The following is a 26,338-nucleotide window of genomic DNA, read 5'->3' on the forward strand; positions in this document are numbered from 1 at the left end:
ACATGGAAAATACAGAGCTACAAAATTAAAGGCTGTCAAATCAAAGGCCATGAGCAACTTGCCTAATTATATTATGAGCTGATTCTCTTAAAACCCTCTCTCATAATAGCAATTCTGTTTCTAACATCCATATTTTTCTTAATAATTCAATCTAATCACATCCTTAAAAAAGAAAAAATGCATGTTAACTGAACTTTTCCTCCCTTTAAACCTGAATTTATCAAACATTCACAGGTCAAGTTATAAGAAACATCCCAAACGCCAGAGAAGAGCAACTAAGCACACTACAGTATACTAATGATTCATGTCATCAAAAATAATGTCTAAAAGTAGGTTTACTTTATTAAGACATTGGTCTAAATTATTTTTATAAAGTGAAATGTTACACAATCACAAAGTTAAATGTACTTTCAGAAATTATGAAGTCCAATATTATTTAACAAAGATATGTTTTTATTGTGAAGAAGAAAACTGTATAAAGATAAAAACAATTTCATTGGCACAAATGAAGCTCAGTGACCTCACAGGAAGAAGCTGCGTTCAAGAGAAGGGAATTCCTGGGACCACAGATCTCTTTGCCCTTTTTCTGCCTCTCTCAACAGGATGCTTCTGCTTGGAGTGGCTCAAACTGGCCACTGTCTCAAAGTCTATAGCCTCCCACCACCTGCTGATAGCTGTATTTAAAGATAAGGCACCACAATGTCACAGTCAGCTCGTGCCATGCTTCGTGTCCCTTTCCTTGTGTCCACATGGGGGACTTGCTCAGAGACAAGATGGTCAAGCATTAACCTATGCACAGCTTCCCCTATTCTTTAAGTAGGTCTACTTAACAACACCAAATACAATATAAATGCCATGTTAATAGTTGTTATACTATTAAGGAAAATTGACAACAAAAAAGTCTATTTGTTCAATATACACATATTATTTTATAAATATTTTCAAGCAGTTGGTTGAATAGCAGATGTAGAATCTGTGAATAGAGTCGACTTTTTTTTATAATCCTTTACACATGATTTTGTTCTTCTAATTAAAAAAAAAAACTACTCAACAAGACTGGACTTAATGATTTCTGAAAAATGTTCAACTTTATAATTCTGACACATACTTCAGTTTATAAAAATAATGCAGAACAAGCTGCTCACTGAAGCAATTGACACTCTTTATAAACAGACCTACCTGGCTTTAATATAATCATGGGCAGGAGCCATTCTGAGAGAAGTACATATCCCCAAATCCATCTACTAAGATTCCCTCACAGGACCACCAACTGATAGCAAGGATAAGAGGCAAAAGACACATTTATGTAACTGTGACTTAACTGTTTTAAGTATTTATTAATAAAACTTACTTTTATCTGGATTTGATTTGTGAATTGTAATTGGATGTGTCAACTTCAAAAACAGATTCTCCAAAGATTAATAAATACATTTGTAAGTAGCATTGCAATGGGAACAGTCTGGCCAAAATAAACAATGTGTGTATTCAAGGGGGCTGAGACAAGCACCAAGTTTTAAAGGCAAAATAAGGAGCGTCATATAAATTATCTTGAAACAATAACCCTTGGCTACCAGGCTTGATAACAAGATGGTGGCAGTTCAAGGCCATATAGGCAGCTGCTGGGCAGACATCCTCTCAAGTGGCCTGTGTGCAAGACTGTGGTTCTGGCAATTTCCAGCACGAGCACAAGGCCCCTCCTTCACAGCCTCCCGGCTTTACTTTTTGTTGTTGTTAGGGTTTGACAAGTGACTATTAAGAGTCTAACAACTTACACAGGTAGCTGTAAACATTAGATTTGTTTCTTATTTACCTTTACAGACCTTTATTACAAAAGATTTCAGACTACATAATACTTGTTAATGAAAAGAATATATAACAAAACCTTTGTTTCAATCTCTCAAAGCTATCAAACTGAGTAAATCAATTATCTTGTTTATTATATTATAAAAAGAGCTACAAATTCTCTGTAGAAACTGTCTTAAAACACAGAAAAGGAAAATGGATGAAAACAAGACACCCTAATCCTGAAGTTGGGCTAAAGACTGCTAACTAACACTCTTTGCTTTCTGACCTTTTTTCTCCTTATAAAAAACGGCTCATATTTATGCAGCTTTCCAACAGGAGATAAGGGTGTCACCACTGATCATCGGATTACCAGAAGTATAAACATGAAGCAATACCACTTGCGAAGCACTTTTACCACAAAATATTGAAACCTGAATCTAATCCAGCCCTTGAATCTACCTCAAAACTTATGAAAAAATCATGTAAGATATATCCAGAATTTGAGACTCTCTGCTGGACAACTGACGGGGTCTTTTCAACAAATCAATGGCATGATTTAAAAAAGGCAGCGGAAGTCACTGCCTAAGATTTAGACACATGACAACCAAATGCAATGCACACCGAAAAACAGAAACAATAGCATAAAAAAAAAAAAAAAAAAATCAACAAACCTATTAAACAGATGCTGTTAAAGAGTTAGTGCAGGCCCACAATTCCAACAGCTTGGGAGGCTGAGGCAGAAGGATCATAAATTCAAGGCCAACCTGGGCAACTTAGCAAGACCCTGTCTCAAAAAAACAAAATAAAAAGGACTGGGGATGCAGCTCAATGGTAAAGCAACCCTGAGTTCAATTCCCAGTACCAAAAGAAAAAAAAAAAAAATCAGTGCTGGCTTCAGATGATAACAGTAACATGATTACACAAAGAAAATTTCCCATTTTTTGTTGTCAGAAAATGCAAACTCAAAAGGACAAGATTTGTTTTATTATACAAACACAAACACAAATAAGTATGATAAAATGTTAATGATTAAATTTATATTAAGGTAAGGCAGATAGGTTTGTACATTTTTATAAAAAGTTTTTATAAATTTTTTCTTATTTTTGGTACCAGGGATTGAACTCAGGGGCACTCAACCACTGAGCCACATGCCCAGCCCTATTTTATACTTTATTTAGAGACAGGGTCTCAGTGAGTTGCTTAAGCGCCTTGCTTTTGCTGAGACTGGCTTTGAACTCCCAATCCTCCTGCCTCAGCCTCCTCTGGAGATGCTAGGATTAGCTGGGATTACAGGCATGCCCTACCATACTAAGCAAATTTAAATTTTTAACTGAGTAATCAGTCATATTTCAGTTCTAATAAACCCAGTGAACAAGCATTTGCAAATAATAGTATTTTTATGAATGTTTTCATGCTTCAAAGAAAGCAAGACTCTCTTACCTCTGAAAAGCAACTAAGACTTCATTGAGTAGTTTAGGTAAAATACAAAGGCTCCGTAGTTCAAAGCCAGCCTCAGCAATGGTGAGGCGCTAAGCAACTCAAGAGTGACCCTGTCTCTCTAAAGAAAATATTAAAAAGGGCTGGGGATGTGACTCAGGGGTTAAGTGCCCCTGGGTTCAATCCCTGGTACAAAAAATAAAAATAAAAATAAAAAAGATGCAAAGGCAAGAGAAAGAAACGGGGAATACCTACCCTATGAGAAAATGTTAAAAAATGTCTGCTAAGAGACTGTTTCCACACATCAGCACTGCCCCATTAAAAAAGCCTTCAGGGAAACTTACAGGGAGAGGAAATGGAGAGATGAAAGTCAGAGGGTACCAAGTATCAGAACCAGTCTAGATCTAATGCGCAACATGACCAACACCGACATAAAAATTTTCTGTACTTAGGATTGCAGCTAAATGGGTAGATTTAAGTGGCTCTACCCACAAAATAAAATGAGAGAAAGAACAAACTGTGTGAAATGAAGGGATATATTAATTTGTTTCACTAAAGTAACTATTTTACCATCTTTATGTATCCCATTAGCATCACGTTATATACCTTGAATATATACAGTAAAATTGAATTTTTAAAAGAGGAGAACTGGTACAGTAAATAAACAATGATATTACCAACACTAATAATCAGAAAACACTAAATTTTGAAAAATTTAAAATCAAGTTTTCCCCATTCTTGTATGTAGTAGATCCCCACCATCCTTGGGGAATATGTCCCAAGACCCACAGGGATTACCTGAAATGAGAAAAGTACCAAACCTTGTAATTAATGCTTTTTTCCATCTTAATTAAGCAATTATCACACAGTTTTATACTTTGTGGTATTACAGCAAAACCAGCACAATTTATTTTTCCTTCTTTAAATTTTCATAGACATGATTTTTTTCTTATGGTAGATCTTAGCAACCTCACCATATGATTTTATTTCTCTGTCATCAAGTCAAAAGTTGTCACCTTTCACTTAAAGGAACACTTTATGAACTCTCTTCAGCATCTGAACTGCCTGGACCCCACACTCTGGTTCCTTAGGGCCATTATTAAGCAAAATAATGGTTATTGGAACACAAGCACTGCAATAGCCACACCCTGATAAGGAAACAGCTCTCCAGTGACTTAACAGGTAGACACCACATCCAGTATGGAGATGCTGCCACCCAAAGGGACTGGTCAGGTCCCAGGTAGCAGAACAGGACAGCACAGGACTTCGTTTCGTTACTCAAAATCGCATGAAATTTAAACTTGTGAATTATTTATTTCTAGAATTTTCCATTTAATTTTTTGGGACCCAAGTTGGTCAGAAGAAACTGAAGCCACAGAAAGTAAAAACCACTGATATAAAACCACTGATGGAGGTAGTGGAAGACATTTCTATTTTTCCACTTCATAGAAAAATGCCATTTTCTTTTTGTACACAGTGAATGCCAGAACACGCAAAAAATCACCTACAAAAAGTACAAAATTGAAACCATCTACCTATGAGGTTAGTCAACTCTTTATAAAATACTCCAGTAACTACTTTCTGGAACAACAAAATTTTAAAAAACACAACTGTTTGCAACAGGAAGATGAAAAACCTGAGGGAAAAAAAAATCCAAGATTTTTAAAAATGGGAATTATAGGTGAAATCATCTAAGTTTTATAAATCCAATAAGCATTTGCTGGGCGATTATTTATGATGCCAGATCTTGTTACCATGGATACAAAGATAAATAGAAATGGGTATGTCCTCACAGCATAATCTGGGAGAGAAAATTATGTAAGCATAAATACTAAAAAGTACCATTAATGTGAAATGTGAAAAGTACCATTGTTGTAGTAAGCACAAGCTTCAGCAGTGGCGTGAAAAAGACAGTGACCATCTTGAACCTGGGGAACATCACAAAAGTGAGTCTTGAACTGCAGACTGCCTGACAAATAAGAGGCAGGCCATTATTCCAAGGTAAAGTGCAAGAGCTCTTGCAAACGTCTCGCATCAGCCTGAAGTGTTTGGGAAAATGGTTTCATACAGCCAGTTAGGGCAGAAGAGAAAGTAGTCCCTAAGGTTAGAGGGGTAGGCAAGGATCTTGGACTTTCCCAAGCACATAAAGGGAAATACTTGTTCTTTAACCTATTGAGCAACAACATCAGGCTTTACTTTTTCAGAGAGTAGTTCTTGCAGTGGTGTGGAAGTCAATCTAAAGAAATGACTGCAGAGAAAAGGACCAAGAAGAAAAGATGAGATAATCATCTGAAATAAGGAAATCTCCCCCAAAGTTCAGATGTCACTTTTGAGTTAACATACCCTATAACCACAGGCCTACTGGGTACCTTCTCAGAATATCCTGAAAGGACCTAAACACATGAATCTCACCTAATGAGACCTTGATCTTCCCCCTACCCCCTCCCACATGCTCCTAAAGGAAACACAACTGACCTTCATCCAGACTCCAGTTTCTTCGCTGGGACAGCACCACCAGGTATGGAAGTAGAAATCCCAGAAGAGCATCCCATGACTTCAGCCCTTCTATAGGCCCATGTCTAAAAGACCCCAAATTTCACTGTGGTGACCTCTGAATTTCCCATCGCCACTCCTCAGTCCTGTGGCACCTCTGGCCAGGACTGCGGCTGCTGCCTGCTCTTTCTTTCTCACGTTTAATTTTGACTTGCATTGCAAAATACAACCACGGATCTGATGTTACTGGAGTTCCTCTGCCATTACTGCACCTCCCATACCACATGGTACACTTACGAATCCATCAATGGGCTGGGCTCAGTGGTACAGCACTTGAAAAGCACGTGTGAGGCACTGATTTAAGTCTCAGCACCACATAAAAACAAATAAATAAAAGTGTTGTGTCCACTATAACTAAAAATATTAAAACTTAAAAAAAAGAATCCATCAGTGGCTTGAGATAAAAATGAATCTCCTCATTTAGCTCATTTTGGTCATTAACAAATGGAATACCACACTGACCTCTTTCAGTCTTCAAACTCCCAGGTTCCTTCCCACCACAGGGTCTTTGCACATGCATTCTCCTTTCTTCTTCCTCTAAGTAACTTCTGCTTGTTCCTGCACTCTCAGTTCAACTGGGACAGCTTTCCCAGACCAGATCCAAGTCCCCTGTCTTAAATTCTCAAAGCACCACATCTTCATAGCTACATTTCATTCATCTCAATATTGGTTTATTATACATCTCTCCCTTAGAATCACCCCATGAAAACAAGGATTGTGTTTAGCTCACAACTATAATTCAAATACTTATCTGGCATATAGCACTCAAATTTAATGCAATTACATTAACTAATTAATTAGATTCATGATTGAATGAATTTAAAAATCAATTTAGAAGCAGAGATACATTAAAGGGGACAGGGTCAAGGCAGAAACATTTTAATTATTAGGTGTGCAAAGTCAAAATGTCTCCTGTATGAGTAATTGTGTCACTAAAAAATAAAAATTAAAAATATACAAATATGGGGGTAGTGGAAAAATAAATACACACAAAAAAGAGTAGGCTTAAGCAGTGGGGGAAAGTACTAAATGTTGATTATGAGCATCTAAGGAATATTCAAATTCAAATGGTCAATAAGTTGTTAAGAGTATGCATTCTTGACTAAAGTCTGAATTAAAATACAAATTTGGGTGTATATCAGAATGTACAGAAGAGAAAACCTCAAAATAAGGATAACTCAGAATGAGATAAAGATGAAATCAAGCTAGAGTCTAAAACAGCATTTAAGAAAAAGGACATAATAAGATTTTTTTTAAAAAAAGAGCAAAGAAGAAAATTAGAAGGCAATGTTGTAGAAGTCAAGAATTGGGTTTAAAAAAATCATAGGTAATATTAACTGCCAAAGAAAGGTCAAGCGAGAAAAAAAAATTGTAAATGATCAATGCAGTTGGCAATCAATAATTATCACGACAGACATGACTACAGTTGACTGAGGAGTGAAGAGAGGTGAGGAGCCAGAGAGATACTGAATGTGGACTATGTGTCTGAATGCAAAAGAAACAAAAAACCAGGAAGGGCACAGACTAGGAGTTGCAGGTCAAGGAAATATTTTATTTGCTTATTCTCAAAATGAAAGACTTTGGTGTACTTATGTGTTAAAAGGAAGAGGCCAGTGGCTGAAAACATGAGGGAAAATATCTGATGGAACACAGTCTAAATATGAATCACAAGGGATTTTACCTTAACTAGCTTAAAAAAAAAAAAAAAAGGAACCAAGAATCTTAGAGATGAGAGGTGTTTCTGTATCAGGGCAAGAAACTGTGGATGTAAATATGGATAGCTGCAGATGGACAGGTGTTCCAGAGGGGGCAGCTTAAGAATCATACGAAAAATTTTATCCTGTGGACAACAGAGATACTTGACAATAGAGACACTTGGAATAATAAGATGACACTTTATGTTTTAAGGAAGTGGTGGGGGGGGGTCACCCCAAAGGTTTGGTGTAGCCAATATGAAATGGAAGGGTCTTCTAGAACCACCTGAAAGTATGCTAACTGTTCAGTAGAGTATTCTTCTCCTCGCTGTGCTACTTCTTACTCCAAGTGTACAGGTCCCTGATCCCTCTGACAGCTCTATTCTTGCTTTGTATTGTTATGGGCCATTTCATCACAATGATTTTGTTCTATTTTCCTACTCTCCCTGATAATTAAGAGGAAGAACATATCTGGAATTTGTTTTAGCATTTTCTAAACTTTCTTCAAATTTTCCTCCTTAACTGCTAACAGAAAAATAAAATGCTGCCTAACACAAAGGAAGAAACATTATGAGGTAAAAAATTTAAACAAAAAAATTAGTTCCACATAAAATACCAAATTTCAAATCTAAATTCCAAATCAAATTCCTGCCAGGGTTTAATCACACAATTTAAAGAAAAACAGATAAATATCTTGGTCTTTTTACTAACATGGCCAAAGATCTACTTCAGAATTCACTGCCATGGTTAAAGCACTTCTGCATATTACTGATTACATAAAAAACAATATAATTTTTTCAAAATACTGAGGTATGCAGAAAACTTCCTATTACCAACTTCTCCAAAATTGTACAAGGTGCTGAAAACTCATCTCAAGATGATCATATAATGCACATAAAAGAAAAAAACCACCCAATTTCAGAATGATTAAATGAGACACTCCTGGAGAAGTTATCTTAGTCAAATGTAGAATCAAAACAATTAAAATAAACCTACTAGAAGATGACCACTGGATTTTGCAAAACTATCTTGTAACAGACCTTCACTTAAACTAAAAAGTTGTAGGTTGACTCAAGTCAGTTAAATAATTTTATTACACCATCATTAAACTGAGCACAAACACTGTAGATTCCAAGTCTCCCCACTTAGTGCTGAGCTGTTCAAAAAACAAAGGTTTCCATCCCAACTATTTACCTTTAACTACAAGAGTGACATTAAAAATCAGCTGGCACCAAATGTCAACTATTTCACCCTTCTCTTTCTTCCCCCCTCCATCCTCCCCATCCCCCCACCTTTAAACAGAAGCACAGACTCCTGGACTTTCAAGGATGGGCTTGGCATTCTCCCTTCAGTGCTTACTCAACCACTCCCTTGCCAACCTTCCCCAGCAGCTGAAAAGAATCTTCCTTGAAGACCTCCTTAACCAGGGAAATAGGGCTGGGTTCCTCCGACATGCTTGTGAACGCCTGTCATCTGTCTCTCTTCTGTCCCTCTCACCAGTCTTGGAGTTCTTTATAACTCAGAATGGTCACACAGAACAACCTCTTCTGGAGTCCTAGCTATGATTTTTCAATACCCAAAGAGAATGACACATAGGGATAAGACCATGTAATGTTTTATGTTTTTTTTTTTCTTAAACTTACCTCACCCCTGAAAGTTACCGTGCAGGGTGGGTTTGGGTGCCTTTTTAAACTTGCTTCTGCACTACTTACTCCCTATGACAACATTACAACTTCGCTAGAGAATCCTTGAAACTGTAGTAGGCATTTCCTGGCCTAAAACTAGCTTTAGATTTAGAGGCTTCTGAGAGATTCCTAATGACCACACATTCATGGCTACTGGTCGGAAAAAGTTCCTCTGTAAACGAAGCCTGTCAAAACGTAAAAGCAAACTACACTCGAAAAACACATCATAGAGGTTCACATTAAATTCTTTATGCTTAAGGTAAGGGCTGCTTTAATGAAAGTCATCTCAAGACCTTTCAGATCTCTGCCCCAGATAAAACTACGCAAAATCACCCAACGAACACAAGTCTGCTGCAACTAAGTGCACTCACCGCACCTCGGAATATTAAGAGCCGAGTTAAAACTAAACCCTCGGCTCACAAGCAGTTCGCTGGCTCCCACTCAGAGCCCGCAACGTGAATGTCATTCTGAGAATGCCAGAACCAAAGTTCGTTTTTTAATTCCTAAAACTACTTAAAAATGTTCCTGTGTTAACAACCCAGTTGTAATTATTTGGACGCAATCCAGTGGTAATTGATTTTCCGTGTACCCCTGGAAATGCTTGGCACCTCGCAAAACCCATCTCCGCCTCGTTCCGGAGCTGAACCCTCCGCTGTCTTCCCAGCCGGCGTCGCCCGCAGCCGGCCAGGGCTAGCTAACTGCCCTCGGGCTCCACTAGCGCCCTCGACACGTGAGGAACAAAGCCACTCCCCGGCGTCCCCCAAGTCCCCTCCACCGCGCGGCGCGAGCGGCCCGGATTCCACGAAGGTCACGGGCACTCCGCTCCCTCCCCGCGGGGCGGCACGGCCAGCGACACCTCGTCGCGCTCCGGGAGAGCGGCTCCGGACCCGTCGCCGGGGCCGGGCGGGGGCAAGCGCCGGCCCTACGCCCTCCGCACGGCGCCGCCCCACCCCGCCGGCGCGGCCCGCACGGCCCGCACTGCACCGCCCTCCGCCCGCCCGGCGCTCGCGCCCGCCGCCCACGCCCGGCCGCCGCCGCCTCGGCCCGGGACGCGCGGCAAGATGGCGGCGGCGCCTCCACCCGCTCCGCCGCGCCTGGCCGGGCCTCGCCGCGCCGCGCCGCGCGGGGCCACAGGAGGGAGGGCCGCGGGGAGGGCGCGGCCGCGGCCAGGGCGGGCCGGCGCCGCGGAGGGGGAGCCGGGCGCGGCGCGGCCCGCAAGGCCGCCCAGGCCCGCCGCCGCCCGTCAGCCCGCGGCCCGCCGCCCACCTTTGAATTTGAGGTCTGTGGGCGGGTCGAGGACCAGGATCTGCTCGTGCTTCGCCATGGACCCGGAGGCGGACGCCATCGGAGGCAGCGCAGAGCGGGGGCGCGCCCGCGGCGGCGGTGTGCTGCTAGGCGGGACGACGGCGCCGCTCGGCCGCGCTAGGACGGGGCCAGCTCCGGGCGCCTGGGCCTCGATGCCTGTCGCCCTGTCGCGGCTCCGGTGGCCGGCGCTAGGTCCGCAGCTCCGGTCTCACAACTGACTCAACCCCACACCAGCCGCCGCGGCCACGCGCACTGCGATCCTCGGCGCCCCACGTGACAGCCCCTGCGTGCCTACGTGCGCGCCCTGGCGGAGGCGCGCCCCGCCCCCGAGCCAGCCCGGTGCTGCGCGGCACGGGCTGCTGCGCTTGCGCACTCCCGCCTGCCGCTCCCGGCGCCCGCTGTCAAGGGAACGGGCGTGACAGGGGACGGGGCGGGGCTCAGAGGGCCGCCGCGGGGCGCCGCGCACGGCAAAGGCACGGTCCTCCGTCACGTCGAGCTTGGAGTTTGAACCTAGAGGACCTGCGATGGTGGCACATGACTGCCAGTGGAAACGCCTGACGCAGGAGAACGTGGTCGGGCAGCGCCGCGCACTACGACTCCCAGCATGCCCCGCGTGGGCGGGCCTCAGCGCGCCGGCGCCGTCCAGTCGCGCGGGGGCCGACGGGAGGTGCGGTGGCCGGGGTGGGGAAGGAACGGGGCCGCCAGGAGATGTGTCTGCCCGGGCCGCTGGGGAGTAGAGTTCGCCGACGCCGCTGTGGCCCGTGGCAGCTTTGGGTCTGCGCCGTGAGGGAGGTGTGTGCAGACTTCGCCGCGGCCTCCTCGGCGTGTGGCCCGGTCCCGCGCTCAGCCCCGCGCACCTCCGGGTCGGGTCCCCTTGGTCCCCGCGGCCGCAGCACCTCGCGCTAGGAGCGGACGTGCGCTGGGGGACCGACCGGCCCGCTAGGGTGGGAGGAAACAACTTCTCTGGCTATGCCCCGCGGTGGAGGGAACCTAGACGGCCGCCACGTCCACGTGCTTCAAAGAACCTGTCTGCGTCACGGGGTCGCTGCAGCACGCGGCGCCCGGAGAGGAAGTCCCGCAGCAAAGCCGGTGGCCAGGCACTCGGGGACAGACGGGTGGAAGAAAGGGACGTGCGGGGGGGGGGGCGGGGAGCGTCGCTGTGCTTTCCACTCCGCGTGGACCTAAATCCACGAGCCACCAGGATAGAAGGACGTGTTGAGGCCACTCCCGTGCAGGGGCAGCCCAGACCCTGGAAGCCCCGTGGACAGAACTGGCGCCCAGGTGGCCGAGCCCAGCGTCCGGAGACCTCCGGCCGTCGGCTGGAGCTCTCAGGGGACTGCCCGCCCAGGGTGGGCTTCGGCCGCGGAAGCCCCGGAGGGGCGCTTAAGCAGTTCGAAAAACATGCCAAATTCACCTCTATGTCAGATTCTTTTTATTCACAAGATTTATTTTGAAATCGTACACTTATTAAGGGGAGGCTTGTGATTTGTTTCCTAAGGTGCCGGTTGACTGTCAGCCCAGGGAAGATTTCCCATGTATTTAGCTGTGCACCGGCCATCCCGACAGTCTTCACCAACTCCCACTTTGCCTGCCTGAGAACCCTCCCAGGGCAGGCTAGCACCGGTAAGACCGGCCCTCCACGGCTGAATACACCCCTCTTACCAGGAAGCCTTTTGGAATCCTGGGCACAAACTTCCAGTTAGCAGGACAGCATGGGAGGATGTCCGGTCACGCCCCTGTGGGACTATGGCTGCCGGTTCACCACAGGGCTTAGTGGGAATCCTGAACTGGATGGGTTCCAGTTTGCAGGCTACATCGTTAAGAAATCTCTGCTCATTGAAGTCATTTACCATTGGATTCAACTTTTTCTCTTCTCATTATTGCTCCAAAGATCTTGTAGGTATAGTCTCAAGGTCTATAAGAATTTACGTAACTCATATTCTAAGAGTTACATGAAACATCTTGGAATTAACCCCCATTACTATTTTAGGGCTTTGCAGGAATAATGAGTCAGAGTCCTCCTGAATTATCTACCTCTCATCAAATAGTGCACTGTTTAAGTGGTTTGTGCTTTGGTAATATTAATACCTTTCTTCTAGAAGTGCAAAGAACTTTATAAATACCATCACACACCGCTCAGAACAACTTTATAACTTTTGTTATAAAAATGAAATGAAAACTCTGTTACTAACAGAGCTAAACCGTAGGGGAAAGTTGCCCAATGTAACATTCTGTTCATTTTTGTTGTTCCCAAAGCCACCATAAAATGACATCCCAATGATCAAGGCAATAGTTTTAAATGTGATTGACATCTATTGTTTAACATGTGACAGGGAGCTAATGTTCATTCTCTTTGCTCTTTTCAGATTGATTAATGCAACACAGGTCTCAAAATATATTCATTATCTATATATACACACACATATATACATATATACATATCATTGAAGTATATATACACAGACATATTTATATGCTTTTGAGCTTATTTCTCTAGCTAATTTTCATGAGACTAAAAGGTATGGAATCCTTGATTTATTTCAACTTGTTCAAGTCACTAACAGTATTCACTTTTGGGTAGATTATCTTTTATGGGTTTGGCTACATTTTAAGAAAAAATTTCTAGTATAGTGGTATCAGTATACACCCATCTTCTTCCCTACAGTTAAACAAGTTTTACCATAGAAGTGCTCTGTAATTATGAATTTATGAACAATTATCTGAGTAATTCCTTTCAAGGTACGTACTTCCAATAAATATTAAGCAGTTGCAAAGTATGTTGGTAAAAGTAACTTGGGGCTGAACCACTGAGTCCAAGTTCTACTTCCCCTGTGTGATCTTGGCAGCTTGCTTCACCTCTCTGTACCTGTTTCACGTAAAATGAGGATAATCACAATGCCTACATCCTAGGTTTACAAGGATTAAATGAATCACCACACATGAAGGACTTGGGGTATGCCTGGCCCAGCACTGTTACCTTATTATTGTGTTGAATCTTAAATTTTTGCTGTGTACTTGGCACCTGGAAGCTTCTGGTGACTAGTGATAAGACAGGGTTCCTTCCCTTAAAGGCCTACGTTCAAGGCTGAAAAAATGGAATACCAACCCCACAGTTATTTTATTTGAATTGTGAACATTAGGAACAGAAGTCTAGGGTGGCAAGAGAATGTTCAGGGGGAAATGAGCAGAGATTTGGAGACATCACCTTTGGAAAGTGACAGGAAATGTGTTCTGAAGGATTCATGGACATCCCAGGCAAAGGAACCTGTATGAGGACCGCACTGGACCTAGGAAGGCTTGTTTTGAGTTACTGAACAAAGTCCTGTGGGCCCTGGGAATAAGGTGAGGAAGGAATACCAGGAGTTAAGGCTGAAAAGTCGAGCTCAGCAGATGATCAGAAGCCATATTAAGAATTTGTGTCTTTATCATTAGAAAATAGGAAACCGTGGCAGGGTTTACACAATGGAGTCATATGAGCAATCTTTGAAAGGTCTCTTGGCTACCATGTGGAGATCAGATTAGCGTAAGAGAGCTGTTGGCAACGCTGCTGTAGTTTAGAAGAGGACAGTGTTGGAGAAGTTGGTGGCTGGCACTAAGGCAGATACAGTGGAGATAGATAAACATTTGGGTGGATTTGGGAGATCTTTCAATGGTGGAATCAATGACCAATCAGTTATTGATTAGTTATAGGCGGGAAGGGAAAGTGAGACGGTGGGGCTCCCTTCCTCTGGCTTGTGCAGGTGGGCAGATGATGGTGTCATCCACAGGACAAGATTCTAATATTGGATGCAGCAGAGGGAAGACCGGGAGGCTAACTAGATGTAAGCTAGCAGACATTCCTGAGAAATGTTGCATAAGTGACTGGATGTTCTGGCTGGAGTTCAGAGCAAGGAACAGTTCTGGGCTGAAAACTAAAACTTCATGCTTGGCACTTGATGTCCTGGGCCATAGTGTGGATGAATGCCATCATCTAAGACAGAAATGAAGAGACTTTTCAACTGCAACTATTGTATATTGCATTAACTCCCAGCAGCTCAAGAGGCAGAGGCAGGAGAATCACAGGCTGAAAGCCAGCCTCAGCACCTCAGCAAGGACCTTAGAAGCTCAGCAAAATCCTGTCTCTAAATAAAATATAAAAAGGGCTGGGGACATGACACCCCTGGTTCAATAACCATATGTATCTATATATCTCTCATTAAGTAGAATAAGTCAGCCCTTTTGGCTTCCTCTGGGGATGCCTCCTGTATTGCAGAGGTCAGCTGCTTTGTAGCTGGGATCTTGTTCATGAAATAGATCCAACGGTGAGATACCCTTGTGTGAGATTTGGAATTAGAATGCTCTGGAGGCCATTGTTCTGTCCCTCCCAGCTCTTTTCCTGCACAGAGCACAGAGACATGAGGTTTTCTTAGCAACATTCCAGTGCTCACTTACCAGCTTCCTGGATACCAAGAGCAATTAACTGGTGCAAGTTCAACAGAAGCTGTAACACCAGAAGCAAACAGTGGCCCCAGTGTCCTGACTTCTGGATCAAAGGTACGGGTGTGTCTTCAAGTCACCAGTTCCAGGGCAGCCTCCTCGGGTGGGAGCCCTGGTGAGACTGTTCAGTCTTGTCCTGAGAGCCATTCCTAGGGAACCCACTCTGGGTCCTATCCCTCCAGGCCTCCCAACAATTTTGTGAGCACTTGTCACTCATCCTGCTTGTCATATCTGGACGGTCAAGAGCGAGTTGTCAAGAGGCCAGGAGAAGACTAGGAGGGAGCTCGCCAGAGCAGAAACCTGCCCACTTGTCCCATAAGGCCACACCTGGAAAACACTCACCTGCAGAGTGGGGGTGACGAATGAACACAGTACACACCTGCAGCAGACCCACACAACACTGATAAGGAGCCAGAATGTGCGCAAGGCCAGCAAGAGTCACGGTGATGCTGTGCCCCAGAGTTACATAGGCTCATTGCAGAACATATTATCAGGCGTCTACAAGAAAAGTTCCGTAGAGAAGGCTGATGGAAGTGTCACCCTGTAAAACCAAAGCTGGAAGACACTTGTCCTGAGGACTTGACCTTGAATGTGCAGGTGAAGTAAAAACTGTAAGATCAGCCATCTTTATTGGTGAAAAAGTCATTTGAAGAACATGCGTTCCCCTGTTAACCTTTTCTACTGTGGAAGCAGTGTGTGCTTATTGTGACAATGACACACCCAAAGGCATAAACACAACTTCCTCCTACATCTGCCAGTTCCCACTCCCCCTGAGGTAGCCAGTGTTAACTACCGGGGGATGTGTCACACCCCAGCCTTACCCACACCTGTAAAAATATAGCTTATTGCTGTTGCCACCATTGTCTACACATGCAGTTCTAGCTCGTGTGGTGGGAGTGCCTTGTTCACCTGATGGTGCATTAGACTATCTGACCAGGTCAGCTGGTGTAGATCCAGCTTAGTCTTTTAATAGCACAGTACGTAGAACAGATTGCCTTACCGTGGAGTCATTTGTCCCCATTGATAAATGTGTAAATTGATGTGTACTTTTATCACCACAGTGAGCGCTGAGTAAAGATACTTATAATGTATCTTAGCCTAGGATGCTTCAATTTCCAGGAAAGGTTCCAGTAGGACCACAGGATCAGGAACAGTTCTGTTTCACTAGACTACACTCTTGTTTACCTAAAAGGGTGTACCATCACACCAACAGGAAAGTGCCAGGGTCCAGCGCCCATCCACACCAAGCACCAGCTCTCACTCTTTTAAACACCTAGGGGTGTTATAGATGTCCTTGAGTGGTTTAGGCCTGTAGTTTTGCCCTCTGAAAATGTAGGCATCTCCCCATTTCCACTGAATGCACCCTGCTCCTTCCATTGCCATTCTATAAATTGCAAAGATTAAGCAACCAGAGACTCTGCAGCTGACATGACCATTGTTCTTAAAGGCAACTCAACCAGAGATGCCTGTGAACACTACCTCCTCATTTGGCAGCTCCCAGTTTCTGCCTAGGTTTCTTTGCACCGCCGCAAGGACACCTAGAGTAGATGTGCATGTGCATCAGCAGAGGGTCATCCTAGCCGATCACTTTTCCCCTGTCATGGTGCAGTTAACTCTAAGGTAATGGATAGAAAGGCAACAGTGTAGCCTATATCTTGTATTGTAAATGATACAAAATGTTTGAAGTGCTTAGGGCAGTGCTTCCCATGTAGTAGGCTTTTTTTTGTACTGGAAATTGATTCCAGGGATACTTCACCACTGAGCCACATCCAAAACCCTTTTTATTTTTTATTTTGAGACAGGGTCTCTCCAAGTTGCTTAGGGCCTCCCTACATTCCTAAGGCTGGCTTTGCGCTTTGGGTCCTCCTGCCTCAGCCTCCCAAGCTGCTGGGATTACAGGGGTGCATCACCATGCTAAACTAGTTAGTTTTTAATAAATGATTGATCTATGTTTCACAAGATTTAATTTCTATTTGAAAGATAATTTGTCAGACAATCCTTTAACCAGACATTGGTAAAAATAATTGGTTTCTTCATGTCTTTTGAAATACAATTTACTAATCATTTAAATCCACAATCAAATTATATCTCCTTAATAAAATGCTTCTTAAACAGAAGACAGTTTTCCAGTGTTTTCTGAAAATAATGAGGATTTCTTTTAAATACTACTTATTCAAAGTGGGGTCAATGATCTGTTTGAGACCAGCCTCTGGTGCAGGTTTGGAGAGACACAAAGACTGATACCTAGTTTCAGTCCTGAAGAAGTTGATCTAAAAATGAACTTGAATAAGCATAAGCCAGTGTGTGAACTATTCTGGAAGAATAAAGGCAGCAGTGATTAGCTTAGGAGAGTTAGAAAGACCACAAATATCTGACCATTTCAGGATCTTTTATATTTGTATACACACACACAGATACACTCATACTCAGACACATAACCTTTTCTAAGATTTCCTACAAACCCATTTAACTTCTTTTCCTAGAGATTTCTGTTGTTAAGAACAGAGCCATTTGTTCTTAGCAGAGTTATTCACTATATCATGGAAACAATCCTAGTGCTCATCCTCACATGAACACACAGACAAGACTGGATCCATGCACACAGCAGAACAGTATGCAGCCTTGAAGAGGAAGGAAATGCTCTTTTGCAGCAGGGATGGACCTTGAGTACTATGTTGAGCGAAGAGAGGTAGCTGCAACAGGACAAGTGTGAGTCCACTCGCGAGGTGGCTGGGGTGTGCCACTCACAGCACCGCGAGGGGAGGGCAGGCGGAGAGGGGGCCTGTGTTTAACAGGTGCAGAGTTCGGCTTCATGGGATGAAGAGAGTTCAGGAGCCTGGCTGCACAGCATTGTGATCGTACTCAACACAGGTGAAGCACACTCTTAAAAATGGTCAAGGTGATCAGTGGGGCACTATGTATATTGTACAATAAAAGGACACAACGCTTTTTCATTTAGGGCAGATGGTTAATCATTCAAGGCTGTAAGAAGGCCCTTGGTCTCTCTTTCTCATTCGAAGCTCTTCTTACCTCACTTGTCTTGAGCAACAGCCTAAGGATCAGGAGCCCAGGGCTCATTCAGACCTGGGTTCAACCCTGTCGTTAAAATGGGGTCAGTAAAACTCTTGCCCTGCCAGATTGTTGTGGAAGTTACATGAGATAATACTTCTAAATACCTGAGCTCTGTAGTTGGCACGTGTAAGTGCTCCCGGAATATTGGTGCGAATGACTTTATCATTGCTGGGGCAGACGTGTGCCTATTTTTGTTGCCCTTTAGAGAACACCCAAGACTGGTTAATTTATAAAGAAAGGGGGTTAATTGGGCTCATGAGAATTGGGCTCTGGAGAATGAGAAGTCCAAGACCAGGCAGCCAGAATGGTAAGGGCCAGACTCAGCTGTGGTGCAGAGCAGAAGGTGAAGTGGGCCCCTGCAGAGGAGAGCAGAGGGCGCAGCTACTCCCAGAGAAAGTGGCCACCCACTGGCACCTCCCAAGACCCTCTCCCCACCGGTCTCTCTCACCCCTCCCAGAGCTGCCACAGTGAGGGATTCAGGTCCCAACATGTGGACTTTGGGGGACACAGCAAGAGGGCAAGTTGCTGGGGATAACGAGGATCCTACATTTATCTGGAGAAAGTGGTGCTTCGTGGATTCTCACCAAGAGGCATTTCCAAGGGGTTTCCTTTAGACTCTGTTGAATGGACACCAGAGCTGTCATGTAGATCTGTAGATCTCCACTACCATTTCTTTAGTACATTAAGTGAATTCTTAGTTGTTAGGTTGAAAACAGGAATGTGAATCCATTGGGGGATTCTTTTCTATTTTACAGATGAATACACACGCCCAGCCCTAACCCAGTGGTTTGGGCCTAGGGGCAGATGAAAGTGTGACCCTTGAATAGGAAGGCTCTGCCCAGGGGGCCCCCACCCTGCCAGGCAGGAGGCTGGCTGTCCAGTCTGAACTACAGAGGTGAACTGCAGGGAAGCCTGGTTCCCTGAGTGTGTCCCACCCCCCCACCCCCACCCCCGTGTTCAGAATCTGAGCTGATGGCACACTGAGGGGCAAAGGCTGGGCCCTATGGTGCTCTCAGCATTCCCAGGTGCACACTTCATGCCTGGCCTTCAGTGATGGACGCTGGAAGAGATCCCACAGGCCTCCTCCTCCGGCTGAGGCCTTTCTCTGGAATTGGAAACGCTAGGCAGATTCTGCGTGTGACTCACCAGGCTGTCCATCCTCTCAGAGGTAAGGAGAGTCTGGAACCCTTGGGACACTTGCACTGCATTCTTCAGATTCTCTCTCTCTCCTCTCGGCTCCCTTTAAGTGACTGGTTTGCGGATGCCACACCATTCCAGCAGAGAGGAGAGACCAGGCAGGCCTCAGTCACCCTCCTAGAATGACAGCACTGGGTCCCCACCACTGCGCTCCCTTCCACCATGTGTTCCATGCTCTCGACTGCTTGCACTGCCCCACAGAGAAGAGCCAGTGTGTTGCGTGTTTCAGACAGACAGACAGACAGACCTACCCACCAGGACTGCCCCAAGCTCAGTTTCCCCATGAGGGGAGAGAGACAGACACATTTGGACAAGTGAATTGAGCACATGGACTAACTAGGGGTTTTCCTGTTTTTAATCGGGTCAGTAATTCGTAGAATCACAGGTTAAGCTGAAGGAATGAAGTCAGAACTCAGATACAAGTCACGGAAAAAGCATGGACGTAACGTATAGTAAACACTTCTGCACACCCTGTCCAGCTGTCTACACGGTGGAAACCAGGAGCTCGTGCTGAGGCCTTCCACTGAACACCACACAGTTCATCCTAGCACCCCCCCTTCCTTTCTGTACCTCCTCTCTCCAGTAAGGACCCTTGGGTCACTCTCAGTAGATGTCCCTATTTGTTCAGTCATCACATGCACCCAGGCCATTGAGAGCTGCTGACCCACACCTCTGTTTGTATTTCACTTTACAACAGACAATGGAAACACCATCCCACTATCACTTTGGTTAGAGCTTCTCTTTGTTCCTAATACAGCTCAGTCCAGTGGCTGCTTTTGGAACTTGGCGATGCCCCCTCCCCTGTTCTATCTGCTTTGGGGTGGGTGAAGTGTCAGCTGGGCTAAGAGCATCAGCCGGCTCTAAGCATTAGTATAGGTAGCACTTCCCCTGGGGGGACATGCCTCCCGTCCCCACTACCTATTCTCACTGGTACCTTTGTCCCCTGTTCAACCCAACACCTGTACGTGTCCAGTATCACTTGTCTCTAGTTTACTCTTACATTTCTTGTCACAAATGAGCAGATCATGTGAGCTTTCTTATATTACCCTCGTTTTTCTTGAAGGGTAGAACATTATACTTTCTTCACCTTGCTTTGTTTCACTAAACATATTTTGGAAATCACTCCATACCCATTCATGGGATGCTTCCCCATTCTTTTTTGGAACTGTGTAGTACTCCATGGTGTAGATGCTATTCAACTGTTTCCCTGTGTATTGACATTTAGGTTGTTTCCAATTTTATAATAACAGTCAATGAATAGGTTGTCCAAACCCAGGTCACCCACACGGTTACCCAGTGTCCTGCCCCCAACTCACATCCCTGGTCACATGGAGAGTTCTGTATAGCTGGCTGGAAGAGGGGGAAAGAACACGGTTTGGTTGACAGAAGGGTTCACTCAGTACACAGATGCAAGATGAAAACACTCGTCTTCTAGTCCCTAGGTCCCCTGCAAGGCTCCCTGTTGAGCAATGAATAACCAGGTGCCTGTGTGTTTTCATTCTGTTGGAGGCGTGTCTGCAGGGCAGGTTCCCAGAGGGGCGTCTGACAGATGAGCGGCTGTGCAGATTCAGGTACTCATGAATTCCCTTCCTTTGTGCTGTGTGTTTCCGAGTCTGCCCTTCAGAACAAGCCCACCTACTATGCTACGCCCAAGGGAAGAAAAGTTCATCAGGCCTTAGAGCAGAACGGTAAATGAAGATTCCCACCCGTTCCACATGAAAACACAGGATTTGTCTTTGGAATAGAATAGGGGGCAACATGAAGTTCAAAAAGCAGCCACTGGACTGAGCTGTATTACAAAACACAAGCACCCTGTCCTTCTGCCTGAGCCTTAATAATTTGCTGCAGCAGGTTGTGATACTGCTGTTTGGTAGCTGCAATGGCACTGCCACTTGGTGAGTGTGTGCTACTCCAGCACCAGGACCTGCAAGCAGTGGGGACAGGACACCCCTGGACCCTCTGGGAGGTGCTAGTCTTAGTGGTGCCGTATTGCTTGGGTGCACTGTTTTGGCCCAGGGGTGGGAGCGGTTTCAGAGGCTCCTACTCAGCCTTCCTCACTCAGCCTTCCTCACTACAGTGGCTCTGAGGCTGAGTTCCTCAGGTCCAAGAGCATGACTGCTGGGTGGCCACGGAGGGCCCACGGCAAGCAGGAAAGCACATGACTGGCCAGGTCTCTAAGCTGGTGGGGTGAGGCATGCAGATGGCATGTCAGAACGGCAGGTGTCGATGCCAACTGAGTCCCTCTGCCAATAGCCCTTGAAAAGTCTGGACATTCCCTGTGTTTATTATTATTTTATTAATATTATTTTGTTAATAATTTGTTATTTAGGATTTATCAGCCACATTGCTTTTGGACCTCCCTCTGGGGACTTGGCCATCTCCTCAGTTAAAGAGCTTGGAATGTGAATACTGGTCCTGGCCAGAATGGAGCAAGGAATGTGGCTTTTCATTGGCTCATCAAGCCTCGGCCTCCTGCTTCTCTGAACACTCTCTGTTTCATAGACCTAGGGCCAGCTCCAGGCCATCTCTCACAGTAACTGTGAGATGCCTGCTGCCCAAATGCCACCTTGCAATCTCTTCTATTCCTTAGGTTTTGGCTTAACACCTCTGTGACCCTAAAAGTCAGGGGAATTTCTCCACCAGCAAGCAAGTCACTAGACACCAGCTGGTGACAGCGTCAGACCCCACAGGTGGAGAGCTCACTCCCTAGAACTGCCCCTACCAGGTGCCCAATCAGGCTGCCTTGCCCTGCTTCTGACAGACCAGCTGTCCTTCAGGGTTCCCTGACTCCCTCTTGGGTGCAGTTATTTGCTTGGGCAGCTCACAGAACTCAGGGAGGCACTGGATAAAGGACATTGCAAAGGATAGCCATGAGGCACTGCACAGGGTGAGGTGGGGAGAAGGGCACAGGGCTCTCTCCAGGTGCATCACCCTCCGGAAACTTCCATGGTCAACTCTCCGGATGTGCTCTGAACCCTCTCCTTGGGGGTTTATGGAGACTTCACTGCACAGGGGTAGCCGGCTTGGGAAGATTCCTAACCACCCCTTCCTGGGGGTATGGGGCGAGAAGCCCTGGAGCGAGGAGGTCTTGTGGCCTACTATCTGAGCTCCAGGGGCCAGCCTGGGGGCAGTTACAAGCCAAGAACCAAGAGACACATACATATGTATAAACTTTACCTGAAAGCCAAGCAACCGTCTCCTGGGAGAGAAGGAGCAAGTGTGCTCCAAGGTGGCACTCAGGTGCTGAGTCTGGGGAGGAGCAGACCTAGTCACAGCGACACCAGGATGACCCGGCCCTGCACATACCTAGCCCCACTCACCATGGTTGTCCCAGTTACGTCTCCTCCACTGCCCACGCCTCTCCCCATCAACTCAACCCACACTCTTCTCTCCATGCCCAGAACCAGTTGGACTTTTATACCCACTGATTGGCCCATCAATTTCAGCAACTTCTGTAGCCACCTCCTGGTTTCCTGTCCTGTGTCTCCTTCTTTTTCTTCTTCTTCTTTTTTTATTTTATTTTATTTTATTTTTTGGTACAGGAGATTGAATCCAGGGGCACTTAACCACTGAACCACATCCCCAGCCTTTTTTATCTTTTATTTAGGGACAGGGTCTTGCTGAGCTGCTAAGGGCCTTGCTAAGTGCTGAGGCTGGCTTTGAACTCATGATCCTCCTGCCTCAGCCTCCCCAGCCACTGGGATGACAGGTGTGGGCCACGCCTCTGCGTCTCCTTCTTGCTGCTTCTCTCTCAGCACAACAGGCTTCCTCTGCTGGCTACAGCAGGAGAGACCGCTACTCAAAGACCTCTCATTCCCCCAGCCCTTCGGCTCAACAACTTTGGACTGAGAAACTAATGTGACTCCATTTTTAAAAATAAATAAATAACAGCAGCTTCTACCTCAAGGCCTGTCCTAAGGAAGGGGGCGTGACCCTTATTCTTGGAAAAACCCACAGAGCACTCCTAAGCACATACCCACCCTGCTGAGTTGCTTGTCTGTAAATAACAGGAGAGGTCTGAGGCGCCAGGTGTCCCTGACTCAGTTAGGCTAGGTGAGGACCCATAGCAACCCCCCTAGCAACCTCCAATCAGCATGAGACAGGGAAAATACCTGGGATGCCAGATGACCTCCAAGTAGTTTATGGTGGTTGGTAACATGTTGGGAAACCATGTAGTTCAGCATGTACACCCCTCGTGGCCTAAACCAATCAGTTCAAACAAATCCCCCTTTTGTACTAACCAATCACCCCTACCCAACTTGTCCCCACCATTGAATGTGCTAATCAATGTTAAGAGTTGTTGTTTGACTTTCCCTCGGTATGGAATGATTTGCTGTGTTATGTTGTGATGCATAGAGTATCCCCCCCAAATCTATAAAATCTCACTGAACAAAGGTCCAGGACTCACTCCCCAGGACCGCTGCGTCGGGAACGGTTGTGAGTCCAGGCTCGAGCTTGCAATAAAGACTCTTGTGTGCTTGCATCGGATTTGGCTCCTGGAGGTCTATTGGGGTCCCATGAATCTGGCATAACAGGACATGTTCACTTGACTTGTTGGAGAGGAGTCTAATTTCAACCCAAGGCGACAAATGAGGCATCTCAAGATCTTGGCTTAAGCAAGTCAATAAAATATAAGAGTCCTAAGAACTAGTAATTAATTTGTTCACTTTAATTCAGAGTAGCTTTTCAGTTCCATGTGTGCTGCTCTCAGCTTTCCCAGGGGACAGCCCATGAGCTGTGCTCCCAGCAGCCACTCACAGGCGGTGGGCAGGCCTCGTGGTCACCCATCAGGCTTCCTCACCTGCAACCCACCCCCCTCTGTTCAGTCTGAACATCTAAAACAATTGGATGTGGCATCTGAGCCACTTGTGATGAATCCTGCTCTTTTTTTTCAGCACATAAGGAAAGAATAAGACCACATTGGCCTGAGGGGATGACAGCTGATGGGAACTCACAGCTGTCAACATCATTTTAGCATTTTTATGCTGGACTCATACCTACAATATATGAAAATAGCAATCCAAAATGAAGTCAGGTTATAATGTGAATTTACAAATATATTTTTAAAAAGGTCTCAGATGCCAAAACAAAATCCACTCCAAGGTAAATGTGTTCTTTTTCCTAAGTACAGCAAGTGCTTGCAAAGGCACTGAGTATGGGCATGAGCCCTTTACTTTCCTGTGCTTATTTCATACAGAGTTTTACTTGAGTCGATTCAACTCTGATAAATTCCTGCCTAAATTTCTTAACTTCAGCTGGTTCCTGTTGAATCTGTAATTAAAGTTGTTATTTTTAAAAAGAAGGAAGGAAGGATCTTTTTTTTAATATTTATTTTTTAGTTGTAGTTGGACACAATACCTTTATTTTATTTATTTTTATGTGGTGCTGAGGATCGAACCCAGGGCCTCTCATGTGCTAGGCGAACATTCTACAAAAAATATATATATATCTGCCAAAAATCACAATAGAATCTTACAGCATACTATAGCCCCCAGCCCTGGAAGGGAGGCTCTTTACTGTATGAGTGAGTCCAGGCTCCAAGGTCTCATGGGCCAAGTGCCAGGTTGTCTCTGGGTTTGCACTCTAACTTTCCTTTGCACCTTTGTGTCACCCTTGTTTTTTTTGGTTAATTTCCATCTCCATAGAATGTAGGCTGTAGTTCAAATTAATTAGGGATAGGAACCCAGGGAGGGAATCATAGAAATCCATTCATGATGAACTCCAGTGATTCAGTGGCTTCTGGTAGCAAGGAGCTACTCCACAGGCCAGCCGGCAGCAAGAGAGTCTTTCTGAGGCCTTCCCTGGGAGGCGGCCACACCTGCCCTCCCTAGATAAGGATTGTCAGCTCACTGGCAACTTCCTCCTCGCTCTTGCTGAGGTCAGCAACAGATACTGACCTCTGAGTCACTGGACTCAAGTCCAGCTTTGCCTCTGGACCAAGGCTCTGTGGTGTTCCTGGGGCAAAGGAGACAGAAGCAGCTGGCTTCCCACCCTTCCTCAAGACTCCCAGGACAGAGTGTCTCCAGTGATCACTGTCCCTCACTCAGGGGTCCTGAGAAAGCACCCAGATCACAGGACCTCACAGAGGAGAGCAACTCTGCTCTTCCCCATTCTTCCCCACGCAGCTCACCCTCAAAACTGCCACCTTCACCTAAAAAAGCCCCTCAACTTGCAAGACTTTTTGTTTGTTTTAGTATTTTTTTTAGTTGTTGATAGACCTTTATTTTTATTTATTTCTATGCGGTGCTGAGAATCCATCCCAGTGCCTCACACATGCCAGCCAAGTGCGTTACTGCTGAGCCCAGCCCCAGCCCCTCACTAGAAGTGCCACACTTCTAGCCAGTGCACAGCAGGAGGATTCCATTTTCTCTTAGTTTTCACAATTACCCTTTCTCCACTCCAATCCCTGTCTGTCTGACCAACTTTAGCTTCTTTGCATTACCATTTCTATGATCAACATTTTAGTTTTCAAACAATTCCTCGTGTCTCCATTCTGGAATTTGAAAATCTCGAGTTCCCAACCCTTCAAGCCACGGCCTTGGGTGGTACTGACCACACTGCCTAGAGCCAAACATTTGCCACCGTTGTGCCGGCACTTCTTACCACAGTGTTGAAAGGTCTTGTGGGCCAAGTGCCAGGTTGTCTCTGGGTTTGCACCCTGGGGTCACCTTGTTTTTTAGTTAATTTCCATCTCCATAGAATGTGAGCTGCAGTAGGTCACAGTTCCCTTACAAGTTCTGGGAAGCAAAAAAATATATATATCTGCCAAAAATCACAATAGAATCTTACAGCATACTATAGCCCCCGAGTGCTTGCGGGATACAACTGAGTTGAAATAACCACTTCTGCCTCGACGGGACAGAAGTGCTGACCGTGGAGGAAGTGGCCTACGTGGAACACTGCTGTTAAAGCGAATGGGGCTTATTTCAAGACAGTAAGTTTCAAAAGCATTGCTAGAGGGAACCCGCAGCTGTCCTCCCTGTTCACAGCCTCTGTGGCCCTGTGGCCTCCGATCTTCCCTGATGCTCGCTACGCACTGGGGCTGGTTTGGGTCTTGGAAGTGTGGTCCAGTGCGGTGGGGCTGAGATGGAAGAACCCGGTCCTGGAAGGTGGAGGAGTCATATGCACGCAGCT

At 45.5% G+C, this 26,338-nt stretch overlaps 1 protein-coding gene across 4 annotated transcripts in view; it reads right to left on the bottom strand.

Annotated features, from left to right (window-relative positions):
* Window positions 1-10,735, bottom strand: part of Vapa (VAMP associated protein A) — a 37,567-nt gene extending 26,832 nt beyond the window's left edge. For 2 of the 4 annotated variants that reach the window (XM_071602476.1, XM_071602474.1), the window contains exons 1-2: window positions 5,698-5,718; window positions 5,090-5,150 (exon numbers count right to left, since the gene is read on the bottom strand). In XM_071602476.1, coding sequence (XP_071458577.1) covers window positions 5,090-5,150; window positions 5,698-5,703 — 67 coding nt within the window. In that variant the 5' untranslated portion in view covers window positions 5,704-5,718. Of the gene's footprint in view, window positions 1-5,089; window positions 5,151-5,697; window positions 5,719-10,420 lie in introns of those variants that run through there. The other 2 variants (XM_071602475.1, XM_027920687.2) reach the window with 2 other exon arrangements.
* Between the last annotated feature and the right edge of the window lie 15,603 nt (window positions 10,736-26,338).

This window comes from Marmota flaviventris, chromosome 16, assembly GCF_047511675.1.
Source record: "Marmota flaviventris isolate mMarFla1 chromosome 16, mMarFla1.hap1, whole genome shotgun sequence".
Classification (NCBI taxonomy): domain Eukaryota; kingdom Metazoa; phylum Chordata; class Mammalia; order Rodentia; family Sciuridae; genus Marmota; species Marmota flaviventris.